Source organism: Bos javanicus, chromosome 16, assembly GCF_032452875.1.
Source record: "Bos javanicus breed banteng chromosome 16, ARS-OSU_banteng_1.0, whole genome shotgun sequence".
Lineage (NCBI taxonomy): Eukaryota > Metazoa > Chordata > Mammalia > Artiodactyla > Bovidae > Bos > Bos javanicus.
In genome coordinates, this window is record NC_083883.1 from 31,176,973 (window position 1) to 31,201,439 (window position 24,467).

At 37.2% G+C, this 24,467-nt stretch overlaps 1 protein-coding gene across 6 annotated transcripts in view; it reads left to right on the forward strand.

The window, feature by feature from the left end:
• Positions 1–24,467, forward strand: part of AHCTF1 (AT-hook containing transcription factor 1) — a 95,366-nt gene that overhangs the window by 68,760 nt on the left and 2,139 nt on the right. For 3 of the 6 annotated variants that reach the window (XM_061382436.1, XM_061382432.1, XM_061382433.1), the window contains exons 27-35: positions 1,883–2,075; positions 3,519–3,722; positions 4,402–4,816; positions 9,622–9,745; positions 11,668–11,765; positions 12,728–12,936; positions 14,440–16,273; positions 20,797–20,930; positions 21,995–22,077. In XM_061382436.1, coding sequence (XP_061238420.1) covers positions 1,883–2,075; positions 3,519–3,722; positions 4,402–4,816; positions 9,622–9,745; positions 11,668–11,765; positions 12,728–12,936; positions 14,440–16,273; positions 20,797–20,930; positions 21,995–22,077 — 3,294 coding nt within the window. Of the gene's footprint in view, positions 1–1,882; positions 2,076–3,518; positions 3,723–4,401; positions 4,817–9,621; positions 9,746–11,667; positions 11,766–12,727; positions 12,937–14,439; positions 16,274–18,882; positions 19,058–20,796; positions 20,931–21,994; positions 22,078–24,467 lie in introns of those variants that run through there. The other 3 variants (XR_009729904.1, XM_061382434.1, XM_061382435.1) reach the window with 3 other exon arrangements.

The following is a 24,467-nucleotide window of genomic DNA, read 5'->3' on the forward strand; positions in this document are numbered from 1 at the left end:
TAGTAAGGCTAAATGCCGTTTTATGTAATTCATATGTGTATATTTTTACATATGAAAATACATTCATTTGTGTATGTGTATAATCTAAAATGCATTACCTACTTGGATCATGGTCAAAAAGTTGTTGAGGAAATAAAAGACCTAATGTGATATTTAACACTTTCTTCAGAAAACAATCAAAAATGTTTTTCTTGATATCTTTTTTAAATGTAACTTAAACACATCAAGTCTTGTTAGTATAAGAATTTTGCTTTTACTCAGTAGGTATACCACTTGTTGCACAGACCTTGCTTTTAAGAAATAATCTTTCCTAAATAGACACCTTAAACATAAATTTAAGCCCAATGCAAGGCATTTAACAAAATACCTATTTGGGATAGCTCAATAAAAAAGTGAGCAAAAGTTTACAAATATATAATTTGAATGCAAATGAAGTAGAGAAGGAAAGAAGAATCAGAAGACAACAGAGAAAGAAATGTCTAGCAGTCTGACTGAATATTCTTGGTTTGGTAGAAAGCTCAGAGCTGTGCTTAGTACAGAATAACAAATGCAAAGATGCTGTATTTAGAGGAAGAAAATACTTCCTGTAAATATTTTCCACCACATAATAAGTTGTTTTGAAGCACCTATGATTTCTGTTGGTCTGCCATCTCTCGCAGCAAAAATCTTGAACTTAAAGGATAGAATGGCAAAGAAGGCATAGCAGCAAGAAATTATTATTTCTGGGCACCAAACCTACTTTTCTGGTTATTCTCAGCTGAATCACATAGGCATCTTGGGGTAGTGTTTTTGTTGCTAGGAATGTAGCCATAAAATAAACTATTAGGAAATTGGGAAAGGAGTGACTGTATGTTGATAAATGGTCCACAAAAATTGTAATCTGAAAATTTCACCTTCAAGTTTATTTATTTATAAATTAGGTTTTTAAGCTGTTTGGACTATGCATACTTAATACAAGTCACCAATGAGATCATTTCTATCATCTGATATGATAAGAATGTCCAGGACACTGTAGGAAAAAAAAACCATTGAGTATAGTCCTGGGATTCTCTTTTGCTACTAACCTCATTAATTTGAGAAAATTAACATTTCCTTTGGTTGCTAAGTGTAGTGATCAGAACCATAAAGGTAAATAAACCAGTATTCATTATGTAAATTTCATGTAGGTGAAAGGAATTTCTAGGTTGATGAAAGTGAATTGCAGTGAATGGCTTGCTAGGGAAGCATTACATTGTTTTCTTGAGTGCTTGAATCATTAACAGTTTGTCTTCATTTGAAAATAAATGCTTGGCACATAGAGGGGCTCAGTAAATATTGGTTAAGGGAGGGAGGAGGGCTATAACTCCTCCTGAGGGGGTGGGGAGTGTGATCTGAGAAGGAAATGGCAACTCACTCCAGTACTCTTGCCTGGAAAATCCCATGGATGGAGGAGCCTGGTAGGCTACAGTCCATGGGGTCATGAAGAGTCGGACATGATTGAGCGACTCCACTTTCACTTTTCCATTGGAGAAGGAAATGGCAACCCATTCCAGTATTCTTGCCTGGAGAATCTCAGGGACAGAGGAGCCTGGTGGGCTGCTGTCTATGGGGTCGCAGAGAGTTGGACGTGGCTAAAGCGACTTAGCAGCAACAGCAGCAGTGGGAGCATGATCAAATTGCTATCTAGGTTTCATAATTCTCTTTTTTCACTACTGAATTAATTCTGATTTTTGAAACTAAGGGTGGCATTACAGACAGTAATATACTTGTCTGAATTTATATTTTCATATGGTGAATATAGAAGTTTGCATAATTAAATGGGATACTGATTCTTTTTGTTTCTTCAGTATAACTCAAATATGTTACCAGGATTTTTCTATTTATATGTATACTGTGATTACAGACTGCTGGATTTGGTTGTTCATCCTGTCCCCCAGCCCTCTCAGTGTTTGGAGTTGATTCAGCAAAGCCCCACAAGGTCTCCTTGGTCCCTGGCATCTAGTTCATTGCCAGTAAGTTCACAATTAAAAGGATCACGTCAGAATGCCTCTAGGGCTTCAGAATTACATTTACTTGAAACTCCTCTTGTTGTTAAGGTAAGTATTATATTACATATCTAGCATCTAGTATTCATAGTGAAGCTAGGAAGTTCCTTACAAATAGCAGAGAGAAATAAAACTATTTATAATCGACATCTCTGGGTAATAGGGGTTTTAAGCCTTTATTTTCCCTTTTTCTGTGGATATGTTTCCAAAATGCTTACTGTATTATAAATTAGCCTTTTTTCTTTGAAAAATGCTTTCATGTTTTTGTTGTGTGGTTTTTTTTTTTTCTGATACCATTTTGCTATTTCATCAAATACTTTCTCATTCTTAACATTTTTTAAGTTTTGTATTAAAATTCTAGCTCCTTCAGTAAAATTATAAAGTGTTACTCTTTCCTGCTATCAGTAGGAAATTGCTTTTTCCTTCACCCTTTCTGATAAATTACTAGCAGAGAAACCACAGCTAAACTTGTGATGACTGGTAACAGTGGATTTTTAGCTTCCTGTTGGAAAGCCATTTTCACATATGTTCTCTGCAAGTTCCTTGTCCGGTATTCTGGATTGAGTCCCAGAACTTATTTATTTTTTCCTTAATTGTTTCTGGATATCCAGCATTTAAAGTGAAGCCAAGAAATTCTTACTTTTCAAACTGGATAAAAGATACTTCAATAAATGCTATTCCTAAAATAGTTATTAAAAGAAATTGAAAAGGTGGTTGCTAAGATTAAGTTCCTAATATTTAATATCCAGTATAGTATTTCTAACTTTTTTCTTCTATAGAAAAACACTCATATTTTATATAATCTGCTGTTAAGTTCAAATGAAATTAAATGAGGGAGTAATTTTGTACTTGCTACCAAAAAGAATCTAGGAAAAAAATCAATATAATCTTATGATGGATCTAATGGAATTTAATAATCTAATAGGATCCAGTAATTCGTTTACGAGTCCTTTAGAGGAGAGGTTAAGTGAGGAAATTGTTTTTGCTAACTAGTTCATCTGATTATTTGTAATCATTGTAGTAAACCATAAGAATTCTCATAAGTAAGTCAGTTACTATTGAATTCATGTAATGGAATTATATTTTTTCTAAAACATTCTTAAAGTCAGTCTTATTAATTTAGATTAGCTTGCTATAATTAAACTAGATTCTGTTCTTCACACAGTACCATCTCTTTCACCTACTACAGTTTTCTAAGCAATAGTTAAATAATTTGTCTTATATCAGCACTTTATTTTTTAAGTTGAACTTAAACCTAGGAATAATCAAGGTTTAGAATGATTATGGATGCAATTTTATGTTTTGTAGCCTTATAAATAGAAAGCACTGAGTAGAATTTTATGTTTTCTTTCCAGTAATCTATAATAATACTTATTGATGTTTTTATTGGAGATGAGAATATAGTCACCATTGCCACTCATTTGGCTCTGTCTGTCCTTACGTAAGTGTCTTTTACAAACACTAATGGTGAATTCCATTTACTCTGTGTCATAGAAAGCTAAGACTTTGGCTATGTCAGTTACTTCCTCTGGATTTGCCGAGTTCACTCCTCAATCCATCCTAAGGTCTGGTCTTCGAACAACACCTTTAGCATCTCCCTCTCTGTCACCTGGAAGATCTCTTAGTCCTCCTTTACGACTCAAAGAAACTAGAATTTCATTCATGGAAGAAGGTGTAACCACGAAATGGACTGCTGCTGTAAGTTTGATAATAGTTGGAACAAAAGGACTTCTTAATAATATATTAAGCTCCTATCAGTGTAAATGATATCGCTATAGATTTTTATATACAGTCTTGCAGATAGTCATAAAATCAGAAAACGTTAATTCAGAGAGAAACTTTAGGGCCTTGGCTAAACCAAACCTACCATTTACAGGTGAAGAAAATAGGGCTAGAAGCACTATTAACTTCCCAAGTTAAGTTGTCTATAACCACATAGTTACTTGATAGAAGAAATGGGACTGAAATTAAGATCCATGGTTGGTTTTGTTTGTTTGTTTTGGAATGTCTTTGTTTTTTAACCTGTATTGTACTGCTGCTCTTAGTAAGTTCCTAGTTTGTTGTCTGTTTGGGAGGGTATGTCTTTAGAGCTTCACTGTAGGTTAATAGGAATCCATTGGTGGTTATTGGGCATCTTGCGTATTCTGTATATTAGTCTTTTGGAAGTACTGATCTATTACCAATTAGAGAATCATTAACAGTCATTAACTTTTAATCATCAGTCTGAGGAGAATGAATTAGAGTAAGTAAATTTTGATGGAGAAAGAATTTGGAGATAAACAGAGCATGGAAAGGGTGGGTGTGATTGGGATGGATAAGTTAGATTTAACTGATTTTTACTAGTAAAATTTTTTTTCTCCAAATCTTTACTTGATAGACTGTAGATGACAGCAAAGCAAAAACATTTATTACTGCATCTTTACATAAATGTGGGGCTCCAGCAGAAACTGAATGGCTGAAAAACAAAGATAAGACAACATCTTTTCCCCTGGATAGCCCTGAAGAGGAACATCAAGAAATGGATGTCAGATCACAGGATACAACTTCACAAAGTTTGGAGAAACTGGATGTGAGCGTAGAAAATAGCAATACTTCCACCAGATCAGACCAGACTACCTTAGAGTATCAGGATGCTCCATTACCAGAAGACTTTGAAGATATTTTGATAGCCTCTAAGTCAGTGAGCTCTTCCACTGAACTGGTTGCTAATTTAACTGAACAGACTGAGAAGAACAGTGATAAAGATACATTTGAACCAGGAGTGACTCCTCCAGAGCCAGAGAAACAAATGGGTAAGGACTCATCCCAGATATTCAAAATGGCCATTGATATCCTTCAGTAAAATTTGGAATAGAAGTTTCTCTACCATAAGAAAAGCAACAGGGTTAAATAATTACATGATCATAGCACAGTAGGTTCTAGCAAGAGTACACATATCTTATTCTTTCCACTTACAAACTTTGATTATAAGTATGTATGAGGTTTGAGAAGAGGAGAACTTAATGTGTGTTCTGTTTTCATTTGGAGATGAAATTTAGAAAAGAACAGTAATGATTAAGGAAGCAATGTCAAATATCAGTGTGACTTAACATCTTCCTATAGTTATGAGAAATAATAATACTACCTTTAAAGACTACGTTAACTTACCCATCCAGAAGCCTCAACTTTCTGGAAAGCTGCTTAGGAAACGAAGTTCATTCTGCTCTCCATCCCTGCCTCCAAAATAATCACTAGAAAGTGAAAATAAATGTCCAAAGACCCATGAATCTATTGTCTTTATATTCATTTATCAAAAAATGTTTGAGCCCCTAATCTTGTGCAACGGACAGGGTCCTGTTTTGTGTGTGTGTTAGGTATTAAGGATAAATAAAGTAGAGGATAAAGAATAAAAATGTGCTAGATGTTAAGGATAAACTAAGTAGACATGGCACTTGCCTGCATGTAATGTAAAGTCTAGTGAGTGAGTGAGAGTTGCTCAGTCATACCTGACTCTTTGCAACCCCATGGACTGTAGCCTGCCAGGCTCCTCTGTCCATGGAATTATACAGGCAAGATTACTGGAGTGGATTGTGGATTAAATCAAACAAGTGCGTACAACGCAGTTTGATAAATGTTGTGGTGGGAGACACAGTAGGAACCAGTGGAACACAAGAAGGGAGAAACTTTGCTTAGAATTGGTGGATCAGAAAACTTAGTCTATGTTTATCTTTCTTACTCCTGCAGATTTAACAAGCTTATTTAAAGATAATTCCTATCTTTAAATCTGTAAAACCAGTGTAAAAATGTGTGTCATAGTGGTTTCTTTGGGAAAATATTTTCTGCCTAAGCTGAACTAAGGTTTCTTAAAATGTGAATCCAGTGAAGTTGGGGCTAATACTGTCTTTATTTGATAAACGTACACATTATTAACTGGACATGGAACAACAGACTGGTTCCAAACAGGAAAAGGAGTACGTCAAGGCTGTATATTGTCACCCTGCTTATTTAACTTATATGCAGAGTATATCATGAGAAACGCTGGGCTGGAGGAAGCACAAGCTGGAATCAAGATTGCCGGGAGAAATATCAATAACTTGAGATATGCAGATGACACCACCCTTATGGCAGAAAGTGAAGAGGAACTAAGAAGCCTCTTGATGAAAGAGGAGAGTGAAAAAGTTGGCTTAAAGCTCAACATTCAGAAAACTAAGATCATGGCATCTGGTCCCATCACTTCTTGGGAAATAGATGGGGAAACAGTGGAAACAGTGTCAGACTTTATTTTTCTGGGCTCCAAAATCACTGCAGATGGTGACTGCAGCCATGAAATTAAAAGACGCTTACTCCTTGGAAGGAAAGTTATGACCAACCTAGATAGCATATTCAAAAGCAGAGATATTACCTTGCCAACAAAGGTCCGTCTAGTCAAGGCTATGGTTTTTTCTGTGATCATGTATGGATGTGAGAGTTGGACTATGAAGAAAGCTGAGCGCCGAAGAATTGATGCTTTTGAACTGTGGTGTTGGAGAAGATTCTTGAGAGTCGCTTGGATGCAAGGAGATCCAACCAGTCTATCCTAAAGGAGATCAGTCCTGGGTGTTCTTTGGAAGGACTGATGTTGAAGCTGAAACTCCAGTACTTTGGCTACCTCATGTGAAGAGTTGACTCATTGGAAAAGACCCTGATGCTGGGAGGGATTGAGGGCAGGAGGAGAAGGGGACAACAGAAGATGAGATGGCTGGATGGCATCACTGACTCTATGGACATGGGTTTGAATGAACTCTGGGAGTTGGTGACAGACAGGGAGGCCTGGTGTGCTGTGATTCATGGGGTCTGAAAGAGTCGGACACGACTGAGCGACTGAACTAAACTGAACACATTATTAATTGCTTTAAGAATTTCAGTTCAGTTGCTCAGTCATGTCCGACTCTTTGTGATCACAGGGACTGTGGCACGCCAGGCCTCCCTGTCCATCACCAACTCCCGGAGGCTGCTCACACTCATGTCCATTGAGTCAGTGATGCTGTCCAGCCATTTCATCCTCTGTCATCCCCTTCTCCTCCTGCCTTCAATCTTTCCCAGCATCAGGATCTTTTCAAATGAGTCAATTCTTCGCATCAGGTGGCCAGAGTATTGGAGTTTCAACATCAGTCCTTCCAATGAATATTGAGGACTGATTTCCTTTAGGATGGACTGGTTGGATCTCCTTGCAGTCGAAGGGACTCTAAAGAGTCTTCGCCAACACCATAGTTCAAGAGCATCAGTTCTTTGGCACTCAGCTTTATTTATAGTCCAACTTTCATATCGATAGATGACCACTGGAAAAACCATAGCTTTGACTAGACAGACCTTTGTTGGCAAAGTAATGTCTGCTTTTCAATATGCTATCTAGGTTGGTAATAACTTTCCTTCCAAGGAGCAAGCGTCTGTTTATTGCATGGCTGCAGTCACCATCTGCAGTCATTTTGGAACCCAAAAAATAAAGTCTCTCACTGTTTCCACTGTTTCCCCATCTATTTGCCATGAAGTGATGGGACCAGATGCCATGATCTTAGTTCTTCTTCACTTTCTGCCATAAGGGTGGTGTCATCTGCATATCTGAGGTTACTGATATTTCTCTTGGTAGTCTTGATTCCAGCTTGTGCTTCACCCAGCCCAGCATTTCTCATGATGTACTCTGCATATAAGTTAAATAAGCAGGGTGACAATATACAGGCTTGACGTACTCCTTTTCCTATTTGGAACCAGTCTGTTGTTCCATGTCCACTTCTAACTGATGCTTCCTGACCTACATATAGATTTCTCAAGAGGCAGGTCAGATGGTCTGGTATTCTCATCTCTAAGAATTTTCCAGAGTTTGTTGTGGTCCACACAGTCAAAGGCTTTGGCATAGTCAATGAAGCAGAAATTGATATTTTTCTGGAACTCTCTTGCTTTTTTGATGTTCCAGCGGATGTTGGCAATTTGATCTCTGGGTCCTCTGCCTTTTCTAAATCCAGTTTGAAAATCTGGAATTCACAGTTCACGTACTGTTGAAGTTAGCTTGAAGAATTTTGAGCATTACTTCACTAGTGTGTGAGATGAGTGCAGTTGTGTGGTAGTTTGAGCATTCTTTGGCATTTCCTTTCTTTGGGATTGGAATGCAAACTGACCTTTTCCAGTCCTGTGGCCACTGCTGAGTTTTCCAAATTTGCTGGTATATTAAAAGCACTTTCACAGCATCATCTTTTAGGATTTGAAGTAGCTCAACTGGAATTCCATCACCTCCACTAGCTTTGTTTAGTGATGCTTCCTAAGGCCCACTTGACATCACATTCCAGGATGTCTGGCTCTAGGTTGGTGATCACACCATCATGATTATCTGGGTCGTGAAGTTCTTTTTTGTGTAGTTCTTCTGTGTATTCTTGCCACCTCTTTTTAATATCTTCTGCTTCTGTTAGGTCCTTACCATTTCTGTCCTTTATTGAGCCGTTCTTTGCATGAAATGTCCCCTTGGTATCTCTAATTTTCTTAAAGAGATCTCTAGTGTTTCCCATTCTGTTGTTTTCCTCTATTTCTTTGCATTGATCATTGAAGAAGGTTTTCTTATCTCCTTGCTATTCTTTGGAACTCTGCATTCAAATATGTATATCTTTCCTTTTCTCCTTTGCCCTTCATTTCTCTTCTATTCACAGCTATTTGTAAGGCCTTCTCAGACAGCCATTTTGCCTTTTTGCATTTCTTTTCCTTGGGGATGGTCTTGATCCCTGCCTCCTGAACAATGTCACGAAATTCCATCCATAGTTCTTCAGGCACTCTGTCTATCAGATCTAATTCTTTGAATCTATTTGTCACTTGCACTGTATAATCGTAATCTAAGAATTTAGGACTGTCTTTATAAATAGTGTATCTTTAGAAGTTCACATACTCTTTTGATGTGCTGTGTTCCACTAAAATATTTGAATGGTAACTGTTTGATGAAGATGTTATTGGCAGTATTTTGACTCAGTTCAGTTGCCAGTCATGTCTGACTCTTTGCGACCCCATGGACCTCAGCATGCCAGTCTTTCCTGTCCATCACCAACTCCCAGGGGCTATTCAGTACTCAGACTCATTGAGTTAGTAATGCCATCCATCCATCTCATCCTCTGTCATCCCCTTCTCTTACCTTCAATCTTTCCCAGCTTCAGGGTCTTTTCAAATGAGTCAGTTCTTCACATCAGGTGCCCAAAGTATTGGAGCTTCAACTTCAGCCTCAGTCCTTCCAGTGAATATAGTGTTTTCATTGACTAGTCCTAAAATGATGAGGTGGTCTCAAATAGACATTTTTATTGTTTTGTGGGGAGTATTATATAGCACAGACTTTAGAGTGAAATCAGCTAGATTTGAATCTTGCTAGCTCAGCTAGTTGATAACCCGTTAAGCCAAAAGTATTAGTTAAAGATGAAAGAGGGGATTGGGGTGGGGTTTGGCCTAGGCTCAGAGAATTAGAAGGAACTGGTAGTCTGATGCCAAAGGAATAAACTAAAAGTATACAAAAAAGCAGACCCAACAACTTACTAAAAGGTAATAAGCCAAGACTGTAAGTAATTGCTAAACATTTAGTAAATATATATGTTCATAACTGTATTATTTACAGGCACTTTAGAAGATGCAGAAGCAAAGGATGGCTTAGTTGTGGAGGGTGTGCTTTCAGAATTAAATCACTTAAGCCCCATTCAAGGAGTTGAAGCTTCTCTTTGTGTACCATCAGTCCGGGAAGAGTAAGTTTATAGAGAAAATTTCAAATATTGATAATGTTTAATGAAGCTGTGAAACAGTAGTAAATATTGGTATTTGTTCCATGCATAGATTAACTCTTATTTAGATCTTTCTTTGTCTCTGTCATTTCCATTTTGGTACTGTATCTGTTATGTAAGAAATTCATTTGTACAACTCAGTGTTACTTAGTAGTTATTATGAAACGATACCAAATGTTTCCTAAACATACAGAGACATGATAAATTGAGGCAGAACTCTTTAGAATCACCAAAGAATATTATTTTTGTTGAAAAACAAAAGTTTCACTTACGGCCACACATTCTTCCATGCTCTCCTGCTTTCAGTGGTCTCAGAGTAATCTGGTATGTATCCTATAGCACCAAGGCAGATCATAAGGGAGATGGTTCAGAGACAGTATTGATCCTTGCCATTTGGTTGCTACAAGACTCAAGTTAAAAGTTATTGTTTTTCAGTGACAGCTTGAACTATTATGCTGCCAGTTCTTCAGTTTCATTTAGCACTTAACACATTCAGCCAGTATACTAGGTGATGTAGGACAGTGCTACTTAAAGTGTGGACTAATAAAGTTGATGCTAGTTACTGAAGACTTTATGGTCTGCAGCAAGATAGCAGCTTCTATTAAAATACTTATCAATAGCCTTTTTGGAAGTTAGGTGAACTAACCATTGAGGTAGTTGATTGACCTTCTGGCATAAACTCCTTATCTCATTGCAAGACTGGACGCATTGTGTATCAGCACTTTGGAGTAATGCAATTGTAGAGAATACAATAAAAAATTGCAGCTTCAATTATCAAGAAGTTGTAAGGGTATAATTTACTAAGATTAACCCACATAAAACATGACAATTGAAGATACTGTAAATGCTTCACTGTAAGTTCTGAGAGTGATTTCACAGACCATCCATAAAACAGTATTATAATCATCACCTCTCATACATTTAACTCAGTCATATTCTTCACTTCTGAGAGAGAAATCGTGGAAACTGCAACTTTGCCAGTCCTTCATGGAAAAGGAGGGAGAAAATAGTACGAAAGGATCATCAAGATTGTTATTTAATTCTAAGGTTTTAAAATTTTTAATGAAAATTAGTATAAATTATAATGGGTTCAGTGGATTACAGCAACAACAAATCAAAAAGCAGTCACTTGATCAGAAATTTGGCATTCATCAGTGTCAATCTAGGCGAATATTCAACATCTTGGCAAGCTAGTTCCTTTTTAAATGTAAACTTATTTTGTTGTTGGTTCTTGGTTATCCTTACTGTAAACATTGTGATTAAGATAAGTCTTACAAATATACCTATAAATAAATGTGTATATATTCCAAATGCATACTTTTTCTTGAACTTTATAATTTATTTGTCCCATTTTAAAAGTCAGCATGCTTTAGTTGGCTTCAGGGGAAGGCCACCTCAGAATACAAAGGGACCACTGTCAACTCTTCCTAGAACTTTCGTCAAGTAGATTAGTAGAGGTTACATTGGTCTCCCATTCTGAGTCATTTATCATACTTTTTCCAGTTGGCCTTAAAATATTGAATCTACTGAGTATATAGGGGAAATGTCCATACTATTTGACGGGTTTATTTGAAAAATGTTGCCACTGATAATTAAAAATTGACATCCATGTAATTTATACTGACCAGCATTTTAAAATCATTTTATTTGTAGTTTAAGGTTATGCCATTATTTTCAACAAAGTAAAATATTAGAAAATAAGAAAAATACAACATTACTTGTTTCTAAATTCACTTGTAAATTATATAGTTGTATTATTCAGAATGTACTTGCATTGTATATTCTCTGAACATTGGTTTTAAAAGTAGGAGTTGGGGTAGGATTAAAGCAGGTCAGAACAGATGGGATCTTCTTAGACACTGAAGTATATGTTTCTCTCCCTGAAGGGAACTCCTCAGCCTGAAGTCCACAGTACCTGTTTTAGACGAAGGACTGGTCTCTGTTGAAGCCTATACCTCTGCAGTTACAGCAGGTAACAATAAATGTATGTATTGTTTTGACTTCAGAATCATTTCACTTCAGTGTTTTGTCTAAAGAGTGTTCTATTCTTAGAGCAAAAGAATCTGGATCACAGTCCAGACTGTTATATGTTACGCCTCTCCAGTTGTTTCCCTAGCTAAAAATAGAATTCTGAGGAAGCGTGTCAGCTATCAGAGCAGTTGGTTGCTTGTAAAACACTCTGTAGTTCTAACAGTAGAAGTCTTAGAATGGTTTTTGTGGACGTATTTAAAGAGGAAAAAAGTAAATTACCGGTCCCCACCCAAGACTGTATACCTGGTTTTTGACCTTCTGGGTTTCAGGTATCTACACAGGGTTACTTCCATATATATTCTGTGTTTGTGATAACTTACAGCCAAGATTGGCTTATTGTTATTAGAAAATAATCACAAACATCTGAATTTGCTCCAGGGAAGATAAACAGATATGTGGAGTTCATTTGACATTTTTTTCCCCAGTGAATTTTCTTTGTTCTTCCTTGCCTTTTTTTTTTTTTTTTTTTTTTGAGTGTCTTCTCAGTTAGACACTGGCTATTCAGAAATGAGTTTGTTTTGCTATTTCATTTCTGCAGTGAATATTACTGTGTATACATCTTCACATGTTCTGTGTCAGTATTTCTTTCACATAGATTCCCAAACATGGCCTTGCTAGGTCAACAGGTGTACACAGGTTTTTAATTTTTTATTGTTTATATTTTATCTTTTTGAAAAGCAAATGCGTATTGTCTAAACTGAGTGAGTGGATACTGATGAAGGAGGAGTACTGTATAGACCCTCGTAGGCTTTTCCTCTTCGAAGCTGTTAGAAACGTTTTGACACTCTTGACAGTTGTTCAAGGAAACGTTAAGTGCAGTGCAGCCTTTCCTCTTCTGTGTGCTTCCCCAGTTGTGTATATATCTTTTTTTAATTAGTTTAAAACATGGAAGATTAACTCTCATTTTTTTTTCAGCCATGCCCGAAGTCCCTGGTGATAGTGGAAGATCTGGGCCTGTTACCTCTGAAAGCCCTGTAGTCTCTGAACATAGGCTTGACCAGGAAGTAGAGTTGAACTTAAAAGAAGATCATGAAATAGAAGTTGATGTACTAAAAGCAAGTGTTGACTTACCAGAAGAAAAGACTCCAATTTCTGATGATCCTCCTGATACTCAAGAAATTCATGTAAAAAAAATTATTTTTTATTTCCTTGTCAGTCTCTCAGTGTTGGTTTAGTTAGGTTTCAGACCATAGCTCTAATGTAATGTATTCATGCATTTCACTACTATGTAGAAATCCCTTTATAAAAATCTGTGTTTGAAAAGGTATATAAAATACATTGTGGAATTATAGAGATCATTCTTTAAGAAATTGGTTTCATGAAAACCGAAAGACTGTGTTAAAGAAGTCACAGTTTTAATAATTTTCACTCAGTATCCAGTTCAAATGGAAGGTCTTTTGGCCATAAGAAAACAGATATTAGCTACTCTTGAAACATGCATGACATCACAGCTATCCAGAGCATATATCTGAAAATAGTTGAGTACAGTTAAATAGAATTCTTTACCATCTCCCCTCCCTTCATACTTTTGGGAAAATGATATTCTGCTGCCTGGGGTTTAAATTCTTATATACTCCAGAAAGGTGGGATTTTTTTTGCTATTTAATATGACTTACGTGTCCTAAAAATCCCACCAAATCTATTATCAACAAGTAAGTTTTGCATGATAAGTGAATTTAAGGTGAAGAAAAATAATCTCTTCTAGTTATTTATGATTGTATAGTAGTTGGGAAGTTTAACTCATAAAAATGTCTTGGTTATCCATATTGAATTTCATGAGTATTCTCACTGTGAATTAGATGGATAAAGTCCCTTTTCCTTCAGCCAGGAAGCTAATAAAATTTGTGGGCATAGTGTAAATGGGAATCCTCATTTCTGGGTATTTCCAGTCTTTCAGTGAATGTGTGGGTAGTGGGAAAATGTCATTGTTTAGGTGGGTGGTAATGTTCTACCTTCTTGGTCAGGAGATCTCTCTGTTACTTTCTGCCTCCTCCTTTTTCTCCCCTTCCCTTACCAAAAGGTAAATGCAAGGACCATTCCTTCTTCCACCAAACCCTTGCAAGAGAGGTACTGAACTTGAAAGCCTTAGGAATTTCATGGTTTATGCAGCCCCAGCAAAGGGAAGAGGATTGAGTCTAGCCCAAGGGAGCTTATGTAGGTGAACTCTTCTTCAACCTTACGGGGATCATGCTATTTAGGAAAAGTGTGGTTAGTTAGGTGATTTGGGGATTATCATTAGAACATAGTTTGGGGGTTGTTTCTTTTTCTCCGGTTCATTTTTTTTTCCTTGGGTGAGAATAGAATAAATCCTTAATTATTGCAACTGTTAGCATCATAATAATTTTTAACATTTTTGTTAAGACTGTCTTTTTTAGCCAGGGAAATGTAGACTTCTACTTTAATTCCATTCAGGGTTTCGATCTTTTTCTATCTAGTCATTTTGACTGAGTGAGAAAGTCTGATTGCTTAAATGGCTATTTTAATAAAGTAAACCTATAAGTATATGCCATTTTGATGTAGTTTATGTTTAACAATTCATACACCAAGGGTGAGATGGTCTTTAAAAAAATTTATGCTATAGGTTAAAATATATATGTTAATAGTCTCTTATCTTTAATTCATTTTAGGTAATTGAACATGAAAAGCTTGAAGGTCAAGATTCAGGACAAGAGGCTAGGAATCTTTCATTTAATGAGTTGTATCCCTCAGGAACTCTTAAGCTTCAATACAATTTTGATACCATTGAGCAACAGTTTTGTGACTTACCTGATAATAAAGACTCTGCTGAGGGTGACATTGCTGAGGTGGATGGAGAACATTTTGTGGCACAGAGCAACTTTACCTTGATTTTGGAAGGTGAAGAAGGAGAAGTAGAGACAGATGATTCTGCAGCATCTGATGTGTTAGCTAAAGCAGCTAATGCAGCCACTGAGGAAAAACATGTATGCAGTGAGGAAAGTGAGAATCACAGGCATGTTGCAGATTTGCCATCTGTCATAACGAGTGATCAGAAGTCCCAGAGGGTAGAGACATTACCATATGTGCCTGAACCAATTAAAGTAGCAATTGCAGAAAATTTATTAGATGTAATTAAAGACACAAGAAGTAAAGAAATTACTTCAGATACAATGGAACAGTCCATTCAAGAAAACATACCTTTAATAAGCCAAAAGGTAAAGTGTTCCACCAAGTTAGCCAACTTTACAACTAAGACTGTTCAGGAAACAAGTACAGAGACTATAAATGTCGGCGAGGTTAATGACATGATTTCCTCCAGAACTCGCAAGAGAGGACGTGTCCAAAACCTGAATGTCAAATCAGCACAACAGGAAGAGCCAGCCGCTGTTGCTACTCCTGAGATGCTGGGGCTTTCAGTTACAAAGAAAACTAGGAAAACAAAAGAAATTGCAGGGGCTCTGGAAAGTGCCAGTTCTGATGACAAGGGAGTATCTCATAACCAGCAAATACCTCAAAATGCTATTACTCCTAGGAGAGGAAGGAGAAAAAAAGATGTTAATCAAGACACATTAGAAAATGCTAATTCTGTGGAACAAGAATTACAAGTTACTCCAGGTAGGGAATTAAGAAGGTTAAAATCATCTCAGCTGTTGGAAGCAGCAACTGAAGAAAGTTCTTTTAGAAAAGAAGTTAAGCTTTCATCTGCTACAAAAAGGACTCCTAGAAGAACTAAATCTGTAGAAAATCGGGAAAGTGTTGAAGTTATAAATGATCTGAAAGTCAGCAAAGTAGCAGGTCCTAGCAGAAGTACCAGAAAATTGAGAAGTACTCATTTGGAAGCTTCTGAAAGTGTAGGGTATAAACAAGACGGGGAGTCCGCTGAACAACAGCTGCCTATTCAACGTGGTAAAAGGGTTAAAAAGAAAGAAGTTAGTGCGTTGGATGTTACAGAAGATTCCAAACTTGATTCCTCCCAGTTGACTATTCAAGCAGATTTTGGTACGCCTGCTACACCTAGGAAACGTGGTAGACCAAGAAAAATCAATCCATCTGAAGATGTAGAATCTAAGGCTGTTACAGAAGCAGGAAGTCTCAAGAAGAGAGAAGGTCTCAGCATCCAAAGGAGATCCACAAGAAACACCCCAGCTAAAAGTGAAAATACTGATGTCGGGAAACCAACTTTAGAAGAGTCAGTTTTCATGCCAAATGAGGAAGTTGCTGCAGTGATGAGCTCTAAGAAGAAGCTTACAAAAAGGACTGAAAACCAAAGCCAGAAACGTTCATTACGTTCAATACCAGAAAAGTGCATAGATGAAGAAACGGCACACACAGAGCCAGATGCCCAAGAAGAAAGATTGCTTGCTACAGTTGCTTTGACTAAATCTTCCCGTAGCACACGGACTAGATCTACCAAGGCCATCTTGTTGCCGGACCTTTCTGAACCAAAAAATGAGTCTCTCTTATTTTCTCCTCCTGTGTCAAAGATTCCAAGGAAAGAGAAAGGTACTTTTTTTTTTTTTTTGAAGAATAATTTCCATCTCATTTAAAGTCTTCAGCTTAAACTGTTAAGGCACTGTTGGATCATATCTCCTAAAAATGATTTATAGGGAATTCCCCTCCTGAAAAAAACTTTTTAAATCTTTTAATAGTAAAATATTAATATCTTAATTTTAAAGTTTATTTTTAGATTCAAGAATTTTCTGCTTCATTGTGACTTTTTAAATCTTATAATTAACTTGACATAGGTTTAATTTTTTTTTAGAATAGGATCATTTCTTTTCATTCTGTCCTTATATCATAAGTGACTTGATTTTGGTTTTTCCCCAGATAGAACCTTCATTTTTGTCTCATATTCCAGATGATGTCCACAACTTCAAATTGTTTTGAAGGGAAGTAGCAGTAGAATTATCTTGATTATGATACAGAAATTATTTAAATCCATATTTCTTGTTGTCCATGAACTGGCAAGGCTACGTGCCCAACCTCCCTCACTGATGATACAAGCTTTGAATTGTATTGTTTGATAGGTATAGTTCATACCATCTCAACAGGAGTGAAGTCTCTCACTCTTTACGTATAGTGTGTCTGTTAGTCGCTCAGGCATGTCTTAGGCCTTGCCATCCCTTGGACTGTAGCCCGCCAAGCTCCTCTGTCCATGGAATCTCCAGGCAAGAATACTAGAGTGGGTTGCCATGCCCTCCTTCAGGGGATCTTCCCAACCCAGGGATTGAACCCCAGGTCTCCTGTCTTGCAGGCAGATTCTTTACTGTCTGAGCCACCAGGGAAGCCCATGTATAAAGCAGAGATATACATAAAGTACATAAACAGATATACAGTTTATTTGCACTTTTAAGATTTCTTGTTGGGCAGAATTCAGTGAGGGAGACAGTTAAGAAAAAAGATCTAAAAAGGTGCTGATAAAGCAGATTAGGGACGTGTAAGTAAAGTGGGTGACTGTTGTGCTGAACTCTTGCATGTATTTTTTAATGCATTGGTGAACATCCTGTATAGTTGCCTCCTGACTTGAGGAAGGCCAAGAGAAAGATGAGTCATTTAAAAATCCACAAACTAAAATTTTCTGTCTTTAGCATTCGCTGTGCAAAAACCTCTTGAAATATATTGTATTCGTGTAAGTTGTTATATTACATAAGAGCCTAGAAAAGGATGCTTTGCCATAGATTTGATCATTTGTTCTAAAAATGAATCTGTAGTTATTAGGCATTCCTTTTCCCCATCCCATCCGCCATTTTTGAGTACATTTTTATTTTTATTTTGGTTTATTCATGCTGTTAGGAAAGTGTGGTTATGCCTGTCTTTCCGTGGAGGAAAGTGAAATGACCAAATATGTGAGATTTTAGCTAACTTTATTAAGCTACTATGTTAGATAAAAGTTAACATGAAAAAGAGCAATGAATGGTAGAAGAATGTCATTAACAACTCATACTTTTTTCATGACTATCATAGCCAAACACCTCAATAATTCTGATTTTTGTTATCTTTACATTCTTCATCCATATACATTTAACTGTAACCTTTTTCTATAATAAAAATAATAGATGCCTGCCACAGAAAATTAGAAATTAAAAATATTTAATTTAGCCATCTAGAGGACCAGTAACCACTGTTTATTTACATCTGCTTATATATCCTTCTAGCTGGATATATAGTTTTTTTTATAAAACCCAATGCACAATAGTTTGTGTGTATGTATACATATTATTCCTCCCACCTCCTACTTACTTCATGAGCATTTTTCAGATACTGGAAAATATCCTCAAAACCCTGAGTGTTCATGGTTTTGTGTTTTGTTTTTTACATATTGATAATGTGTAAAAGTTAATGTGTGTAGCATTTCAACTCACTTACGTGCCACAGATAGCTCAAACATTCTCCTGGTAGGTGTTTGAATCATTTTCAGATTTTCTAGTATTAAAAATAAGCACCTTCTAAGATGAGTTAGAGGTAAGAAGTTTGGGACTTACATCTCTCATTTCTGCCTCTTAACTAGCTTTCTGAATCTTGTTTTCTCATCTTTATAGTGAAGGTAATAATGCCTACTCTGTAGGGTTCTTGTGTGTATTCACTACTTCAGCAAAGCAATTGCTGCCAAGATCCGTTTGCTCTCTTACTTTGCCCTTAGATTATAGGTTCTACACTCTTAGAATTTCTTCTTGTCCCTTGTGCCTACTAACTTTTTAAGGGAGGGATAGGAGCTCCAGGGTTCTTTCCTGGAGGATCCCAGGGACAGGGGAGCCTGGTGGGCTGCCATCTGTGGGGTCGCACAGAGTCGGACACGACTGAAGCGACTTAGCAGCAGCAGCAACAGGAGATACAGAGAAGAGTGGATACACAAATATTATATGATTAGAAAGCTGGAGGCCATCCTCTATTTAATTGAAACATGTCAAACACGTATCTTAGAAGCACTAGCTAAAAAGAATGTACAGTTTGACATTTCAGTAGATTTTCTGTAATTCCATTATTCAGCAGCAGATATTTAAGAAGGGTTTGCTTATATGCCTGAGTCTATACTAGGGTATACATTTATCAGTTCATTTGATTCTCAGTATAACCCAGTGTAGTTTAGGTACCATTATTCTTTTTTTCCACAGTGAAGAAAGTGAAGTTCAGTGAAACTGAGCACCCATGACACCCAGATAATGAGTAAATAGTGGTGTCTTGGAGCCTATTCCCGCTGGCTGATGAGAGCCAATTGCTAAATACTCAGGAATTTTTTTTGAGCCAACCATGGAACATTTATAGCACCGAAATAGGCAAATGCTGTAAGTCAGAGCTGTGTTTTTGTTGTTGTTGTTGTTGTTTTCTTTCCCAGAAAGCTGTTTACCAGTACGTTACTATAGGACTGAATCTATAGGACTTTTGAACTTCCTAGCCCTTAAGTCTCGCCATCAGAACTTTTCCCCAGGAAGCTTACAGAAGTGGGCAAGAAATTGACATACAAAGAAATATAATCAACTCTTGTCTGGCTGTTAGAAGCATATGGAAGGAATGTGGAGCTAAACATTTTTGCGTGTGATAATACATTTTTGTTCCTTTGGATGCAGAGGGAAACTCAGTGAGGAATATGAGTTTGTCTTTGAAAAGCCAAAGAGGCTGTTGCTCCAGATAGCCTGGAAGGAGAAAAATAGAATGTATCCTTTTTATAGAATATAGGTTTGTTTGTCTGTTTTTTTACCTACAAAAGAGGAGAATTACTACCAGTGCTATTTATGCCACTTGTCAGCTGGGAGCAGAGAGGACTTTTATTTCTGACCTCACTCCTCTTTTTTCTTTTATTAAGAATCACATGCTTTAAAAGCAGAATTTGGCATTTCATAGAACTCTTGATTGTCCCAGTAGATGAAATATATTGAACTCTATAATTTGGAAATTTTCTTTTGGAGATTGGTAAATTACATTCTTTATATTCTTTAATAATATAACATACAAGCATCTATAAAGCACTTACCATATACTAACATTATTCTAATCTTTAATCTTCACAGTAATGTTAAAGCACTATTATGAATATTATAGCAACTGAGGCACAGAGAGGTGTAGGTGACTTGGTTTTGGTACCACAGCTTATAAATCCAGAAGCTAGGATTGAACTTCTGGCAGACTGGTTCAGCTGTACCCTGCCACTTCCATAATTGCATTGCTAATCACCATTAATATGAATGGTGATTCATTCAAGAATGTGATAAATATTTTTAATGACATATTTTCAACTAATTCTTAAACTGTTTCTGTTTTTCTGTGGAATATCTTCCTATCAATCTTTTTCTATATTATTACTTTCTCTGCTTTTTTCCTTTTATGCTGTGGACTTATGTTCCTCTTGCCTGGAACAACTGGCTCAGAATGAGCTGAAAGGAAAGAGAGTTTGAGTTCTACTTTGTTAAGAAAATCGCTTTTTAAAATAAAACCCTTGCAGCTGGAGAAGTAGGAATTAAGGAACGAAGTAACACCATGAAAATATTTGCAGATTAGGTTTCTTACTATCATAATAAAGTGAATATCACAGCAAAGCATATCACGCAAATTTTTTTGCTTTCCCAGTGCATATAAAAATCATGTTTACACAATACTACAGTCCTGTGTGATAGTATTAAAAATAGCTCATTGGAAAAATAATGCTGATCATCATCTGAGTTTTAAGTGAGTCTAATCTTTTTGCAACAATCAGAGATCACTGATTACCATAGCAAATATAGTTAATAGTGGAAAAGTTTGAAATATTGCGAGAATTACCACAATGTGCCAGACAGACATGAAGTTAGCAAGTGCTGTTGGAAAAATGGCACCGATAGTATACTTGCCACAAACCTTCTTCACCTTATTTCAAACCTTCAAATATGCTGTACCTCACCTCTTTTATTGTGCCTTGCTTTATTTCCCTTAATTGTGCTTCACAGGTGTTAACTTTTTTTGTAAGTTGAATTTATATGTGTGTGTGTATATATATATATAAAATGCACATACATATATATGGTGTTTTGTTTTTTGTTTTTGCCTTTCTTTAGCTAAAAAAATAGAGGCTCCTGCACAGCTGCAAGAATTAGTTTCAGACTTACCTTCTCAATTTGTCTCCTCACCTCCTGCTTTAAGGACCAGGCGGAAAAACCCATTGAATACATCCAAACATACAGATGGACTGGTAAGAAATGCATGATTTTATTTGTATGCATGCTTTTATTTTTTAAGCAGTGCTTCCTAGGTGAACTTCTTCAAAAACAGCAGGTGTTTATACTCCAAGACCAAAATTATCTTTTGGGGATCCTAGCTTTAAGATAGATTGGTATATTACTCTTGGTGTATTATTGGCAGCTGAAGTTGAAATTGCCTACGGGAAAGGTTTTAAAACTGTACTGTCCCATAAGCATTACTTGAATGTATTTATTTAAAATGCAGGTCCCAGACCCCCTGGAGTGTCATCCACAGACCGCACTTGGAGAGAGTGTGTCACAGTTGACTAGTTGCATGTAACTCTACATTTAAAATAGTTTATGGATTAAGTATGAGCATGAGACCTTTATATTTACCAATCTTAATTCATGAGCATTTCTTGAATTATCTGCTATGAGCCATTACTATGCAGTGACAAAGATGCAAAAATAATTCAGGCAGATTCCTTGTTTTTCAGGAGTTCAGTTTAATTGAGGAGGCAAAAATACAAATAATTATTTCACAGCATGATAATCATTTATACTCAGATAACGCTGTAGACAGGAGGTAAAGGAGACAGGCACTGCTGGAAGAGAGGACAGCAGATGCAAAAGCACAGAGGCCTGCAGTGCATGAGGATGGGGGTGGGGCTGTTTACAAGCCAGCAGATAACCATGTGCATGTTTTAAGTAATTCCATTGAAAAATGAGTTCTAGGGAGGAAAAAATATTTGATGGTGGTCTAATCCGTATGCAGCAGTCAGAGCCTGGATTTGGACAGAGGCAGTGGAACACTGCAGTGGACAATGGAAAGACTCCAGAATAAGACTGATAAGATTTGGAGATGAATTGAACGTGTGGGGATGAGGGGTAATGAGCTGTCCTAGATGACCAAGGTTTCTACCAAAAAAATACAGAGTCTATTTGATCATTTATTGAGGTTAAATTCATTTAGCACTGTCTGACTATAGTCCTTGACTCAGGATAGAACTTTTCCAGTTTAAATTTTGAATATTTAATTAGCTAATGTTGATCTTTCAAAAATTTTAACCCATAGGAAGATGATGGTCAAACAACTGAAACTGTGGGAAAGCAACAAGTGAAAAGAATCAGGACTGCAAAAACAAAACAAGCAAGCAAGTAAGACTTTTTCTAGGCTGTAATTTTTATTTTCAGTTTTGTTTCATAAAATTATATTGGTGAATATAATATAATTCATAAATAAATAATATAACTCTACTTAAAAGAGAGAAATGAAGCTCATCAGAAAAAGGTCATTCTTTGGGGCATTTACATGCACTCAGTTCAGTTCAGTCGCTCAGTCGTGTCCAACTCTTTGTGACCCCATGAATCGCAGCACGCCAGGCCTCCCTGTCCATCACCAACTCCTGGAGTTCACCCAGACTCACATCCATTCAGTCAGTAGTGCCATCCAGCCATCTCATCCTCTGTCGTCCCCTTTTCCTCCTGCCCCCAATCCCTCCCAGCATCAGAGTCTTTTTCCAATGAGTCAACTCTTCGCATGAGGGGGCCAAAGTATTGGAGTTTCAGCTTCAACATCAGTCCTTCCAATGAACAACACCCAGGACTGATCTCCTTCCGAAAGAACTGGTTGGATCTCCTTGCAGTTGTTCAAGGGACTCTCAAGAGTCTTCTCCAATACCACAGTATGTCAGTGCTAATGAGCGCTTAAAATCTCACTAATGTAGCTGAGTGACCGAACTGTTTTATTAAAATATAGTTTATTTACAGCATGTTGTATTAGTTTTAGGTGTTCAGTTCGGTTCAGTTGCTCAGTCATGTCCAACTCTTTGCGACCCCATGAATTGCAGCACCCCAGGCCTCCCTGTCCATCACCAACTCTCGGAGTTCACTCAAGCTCACATCCATCGAGTCAGTGATACCATCCAGCCATCTCATCCTCTGTCGTCCCCTTCTCCTCCTGCCCCCAATCCCTCCCAGCATCAGAGTCTTTTCCAATGAGTCAACTCTTTGCATGTGGTGGCCAAAGTACTGGAGTTTCAGCTTTAGCATCATTCCTTCCAAAGAAATCCCAGGGCTGATCTCCTTTAGAATGGACTGGTTGGATCTCCTTGCAGTCCAAGGGACTCTCAAGAGTCTTCTCCAACACCACAGTTCAAAAGCATCAATTCTTCAGCGCTCAGCCTTCTTCACAGTCCAACTCTCACATCCATACATGACCACAGGAAAAACCATAGCCTTGACTAGATGGACCTTTGTTGGCAAAGGAATGTCTCTGCTTTTGAATATGCTCTCTAGGTCGGTCATAACTTTCCTTCCAAGGAGTAAGCGTCTTTTAATTTCATGGCTGCAATTACCATCTAGATTTAAATGCAGAAGGTTACTTTCTTATATAGCATGAAAGTCAGTTCAGTTGCTCAGTCATGTCTGACTATTTGCAACCCCATGGACTCCAGCACACCAGGCCTCCCTGTCCATCATCAACTCCCGGAGTTTACCCAAACTCACGTCCATTGAGTCAGCGATGCCATCCAGCCATCTTATCCTCTGTTGTCCCCTTCTCCTCCTGCCTTCAATCTTTCCCAACATCAGGGTCTTTTCAGATAAATCAGTTCTTTGCATCAGGTGGCCAAAGTATTGGAGCTTCAGTTCCAGCATCAGTCCTTCCAGTGAATATTCAGGACTGATGTTTAGGATGGACTAGTTGGATCTCCTTGCAGTCCAAGGGACTCTCAAGAGTCTTCTCTAACACCGCAGTCAAAAGCATCAGTTCTTCAGTGCTCAGCTTTCTTTATAGTCCAGCTCTCACATCCATACATGACTACTGGAAAAACCACAGTTTTGACTAGATAGACCTTTGTCAGTAAAAGTAATGTCTCTGCTTTTTAATATGCGTTTTAACATAGCATGAAAACCCCTTCTTTAAAAAGGATGAGTGAAGGGCTTCCCTGGTGACTCAGACGGTAAAACATCCACCTGCAGTGCGGGAGACCTGGGTTCGATTCCTGGGTTGGGAAGATCCCCTGGAGGAGGGTATGCAACCCACTCCAGTGTTCTTGCCTGGAGAATCCCCATGGACAGAGGAGCTGTCCGTGGGGTTACAAAGAGTTGGACACGACTGTGTGACTAAGCACAGTAGGGTGGAGGTAGTTGAATACTCAACAAAGCTTTGTTTTTTCACAATGAATTTGGGGAGGGGAGTGCAATGTTTCACCTTTTCTTTAGTGAAGAGGGATAAAACTATCAATAAAAGTCATTAAAAACATAGAAGTCCTGTGATTATGTCACTATTAGCAATTAAAACTTCATCCATCACAAAATTACTCCCATTTTGGATATATTTTGCTTAGATATGGTTGAATTTCATAAAAGTACAAAGTAACTCATTTTATCTTACTTTAAAAACTGATTTAATGAGAGCTTTTGACTATAATTAATAACACTACATATAAATTGGCTTTGTGTATATGTGGAAACTACTTCATATTTTGAAATACAGACATAGTTTCTAATTGCTGGTATTTGAGAATTCCCATTTCTCATATATT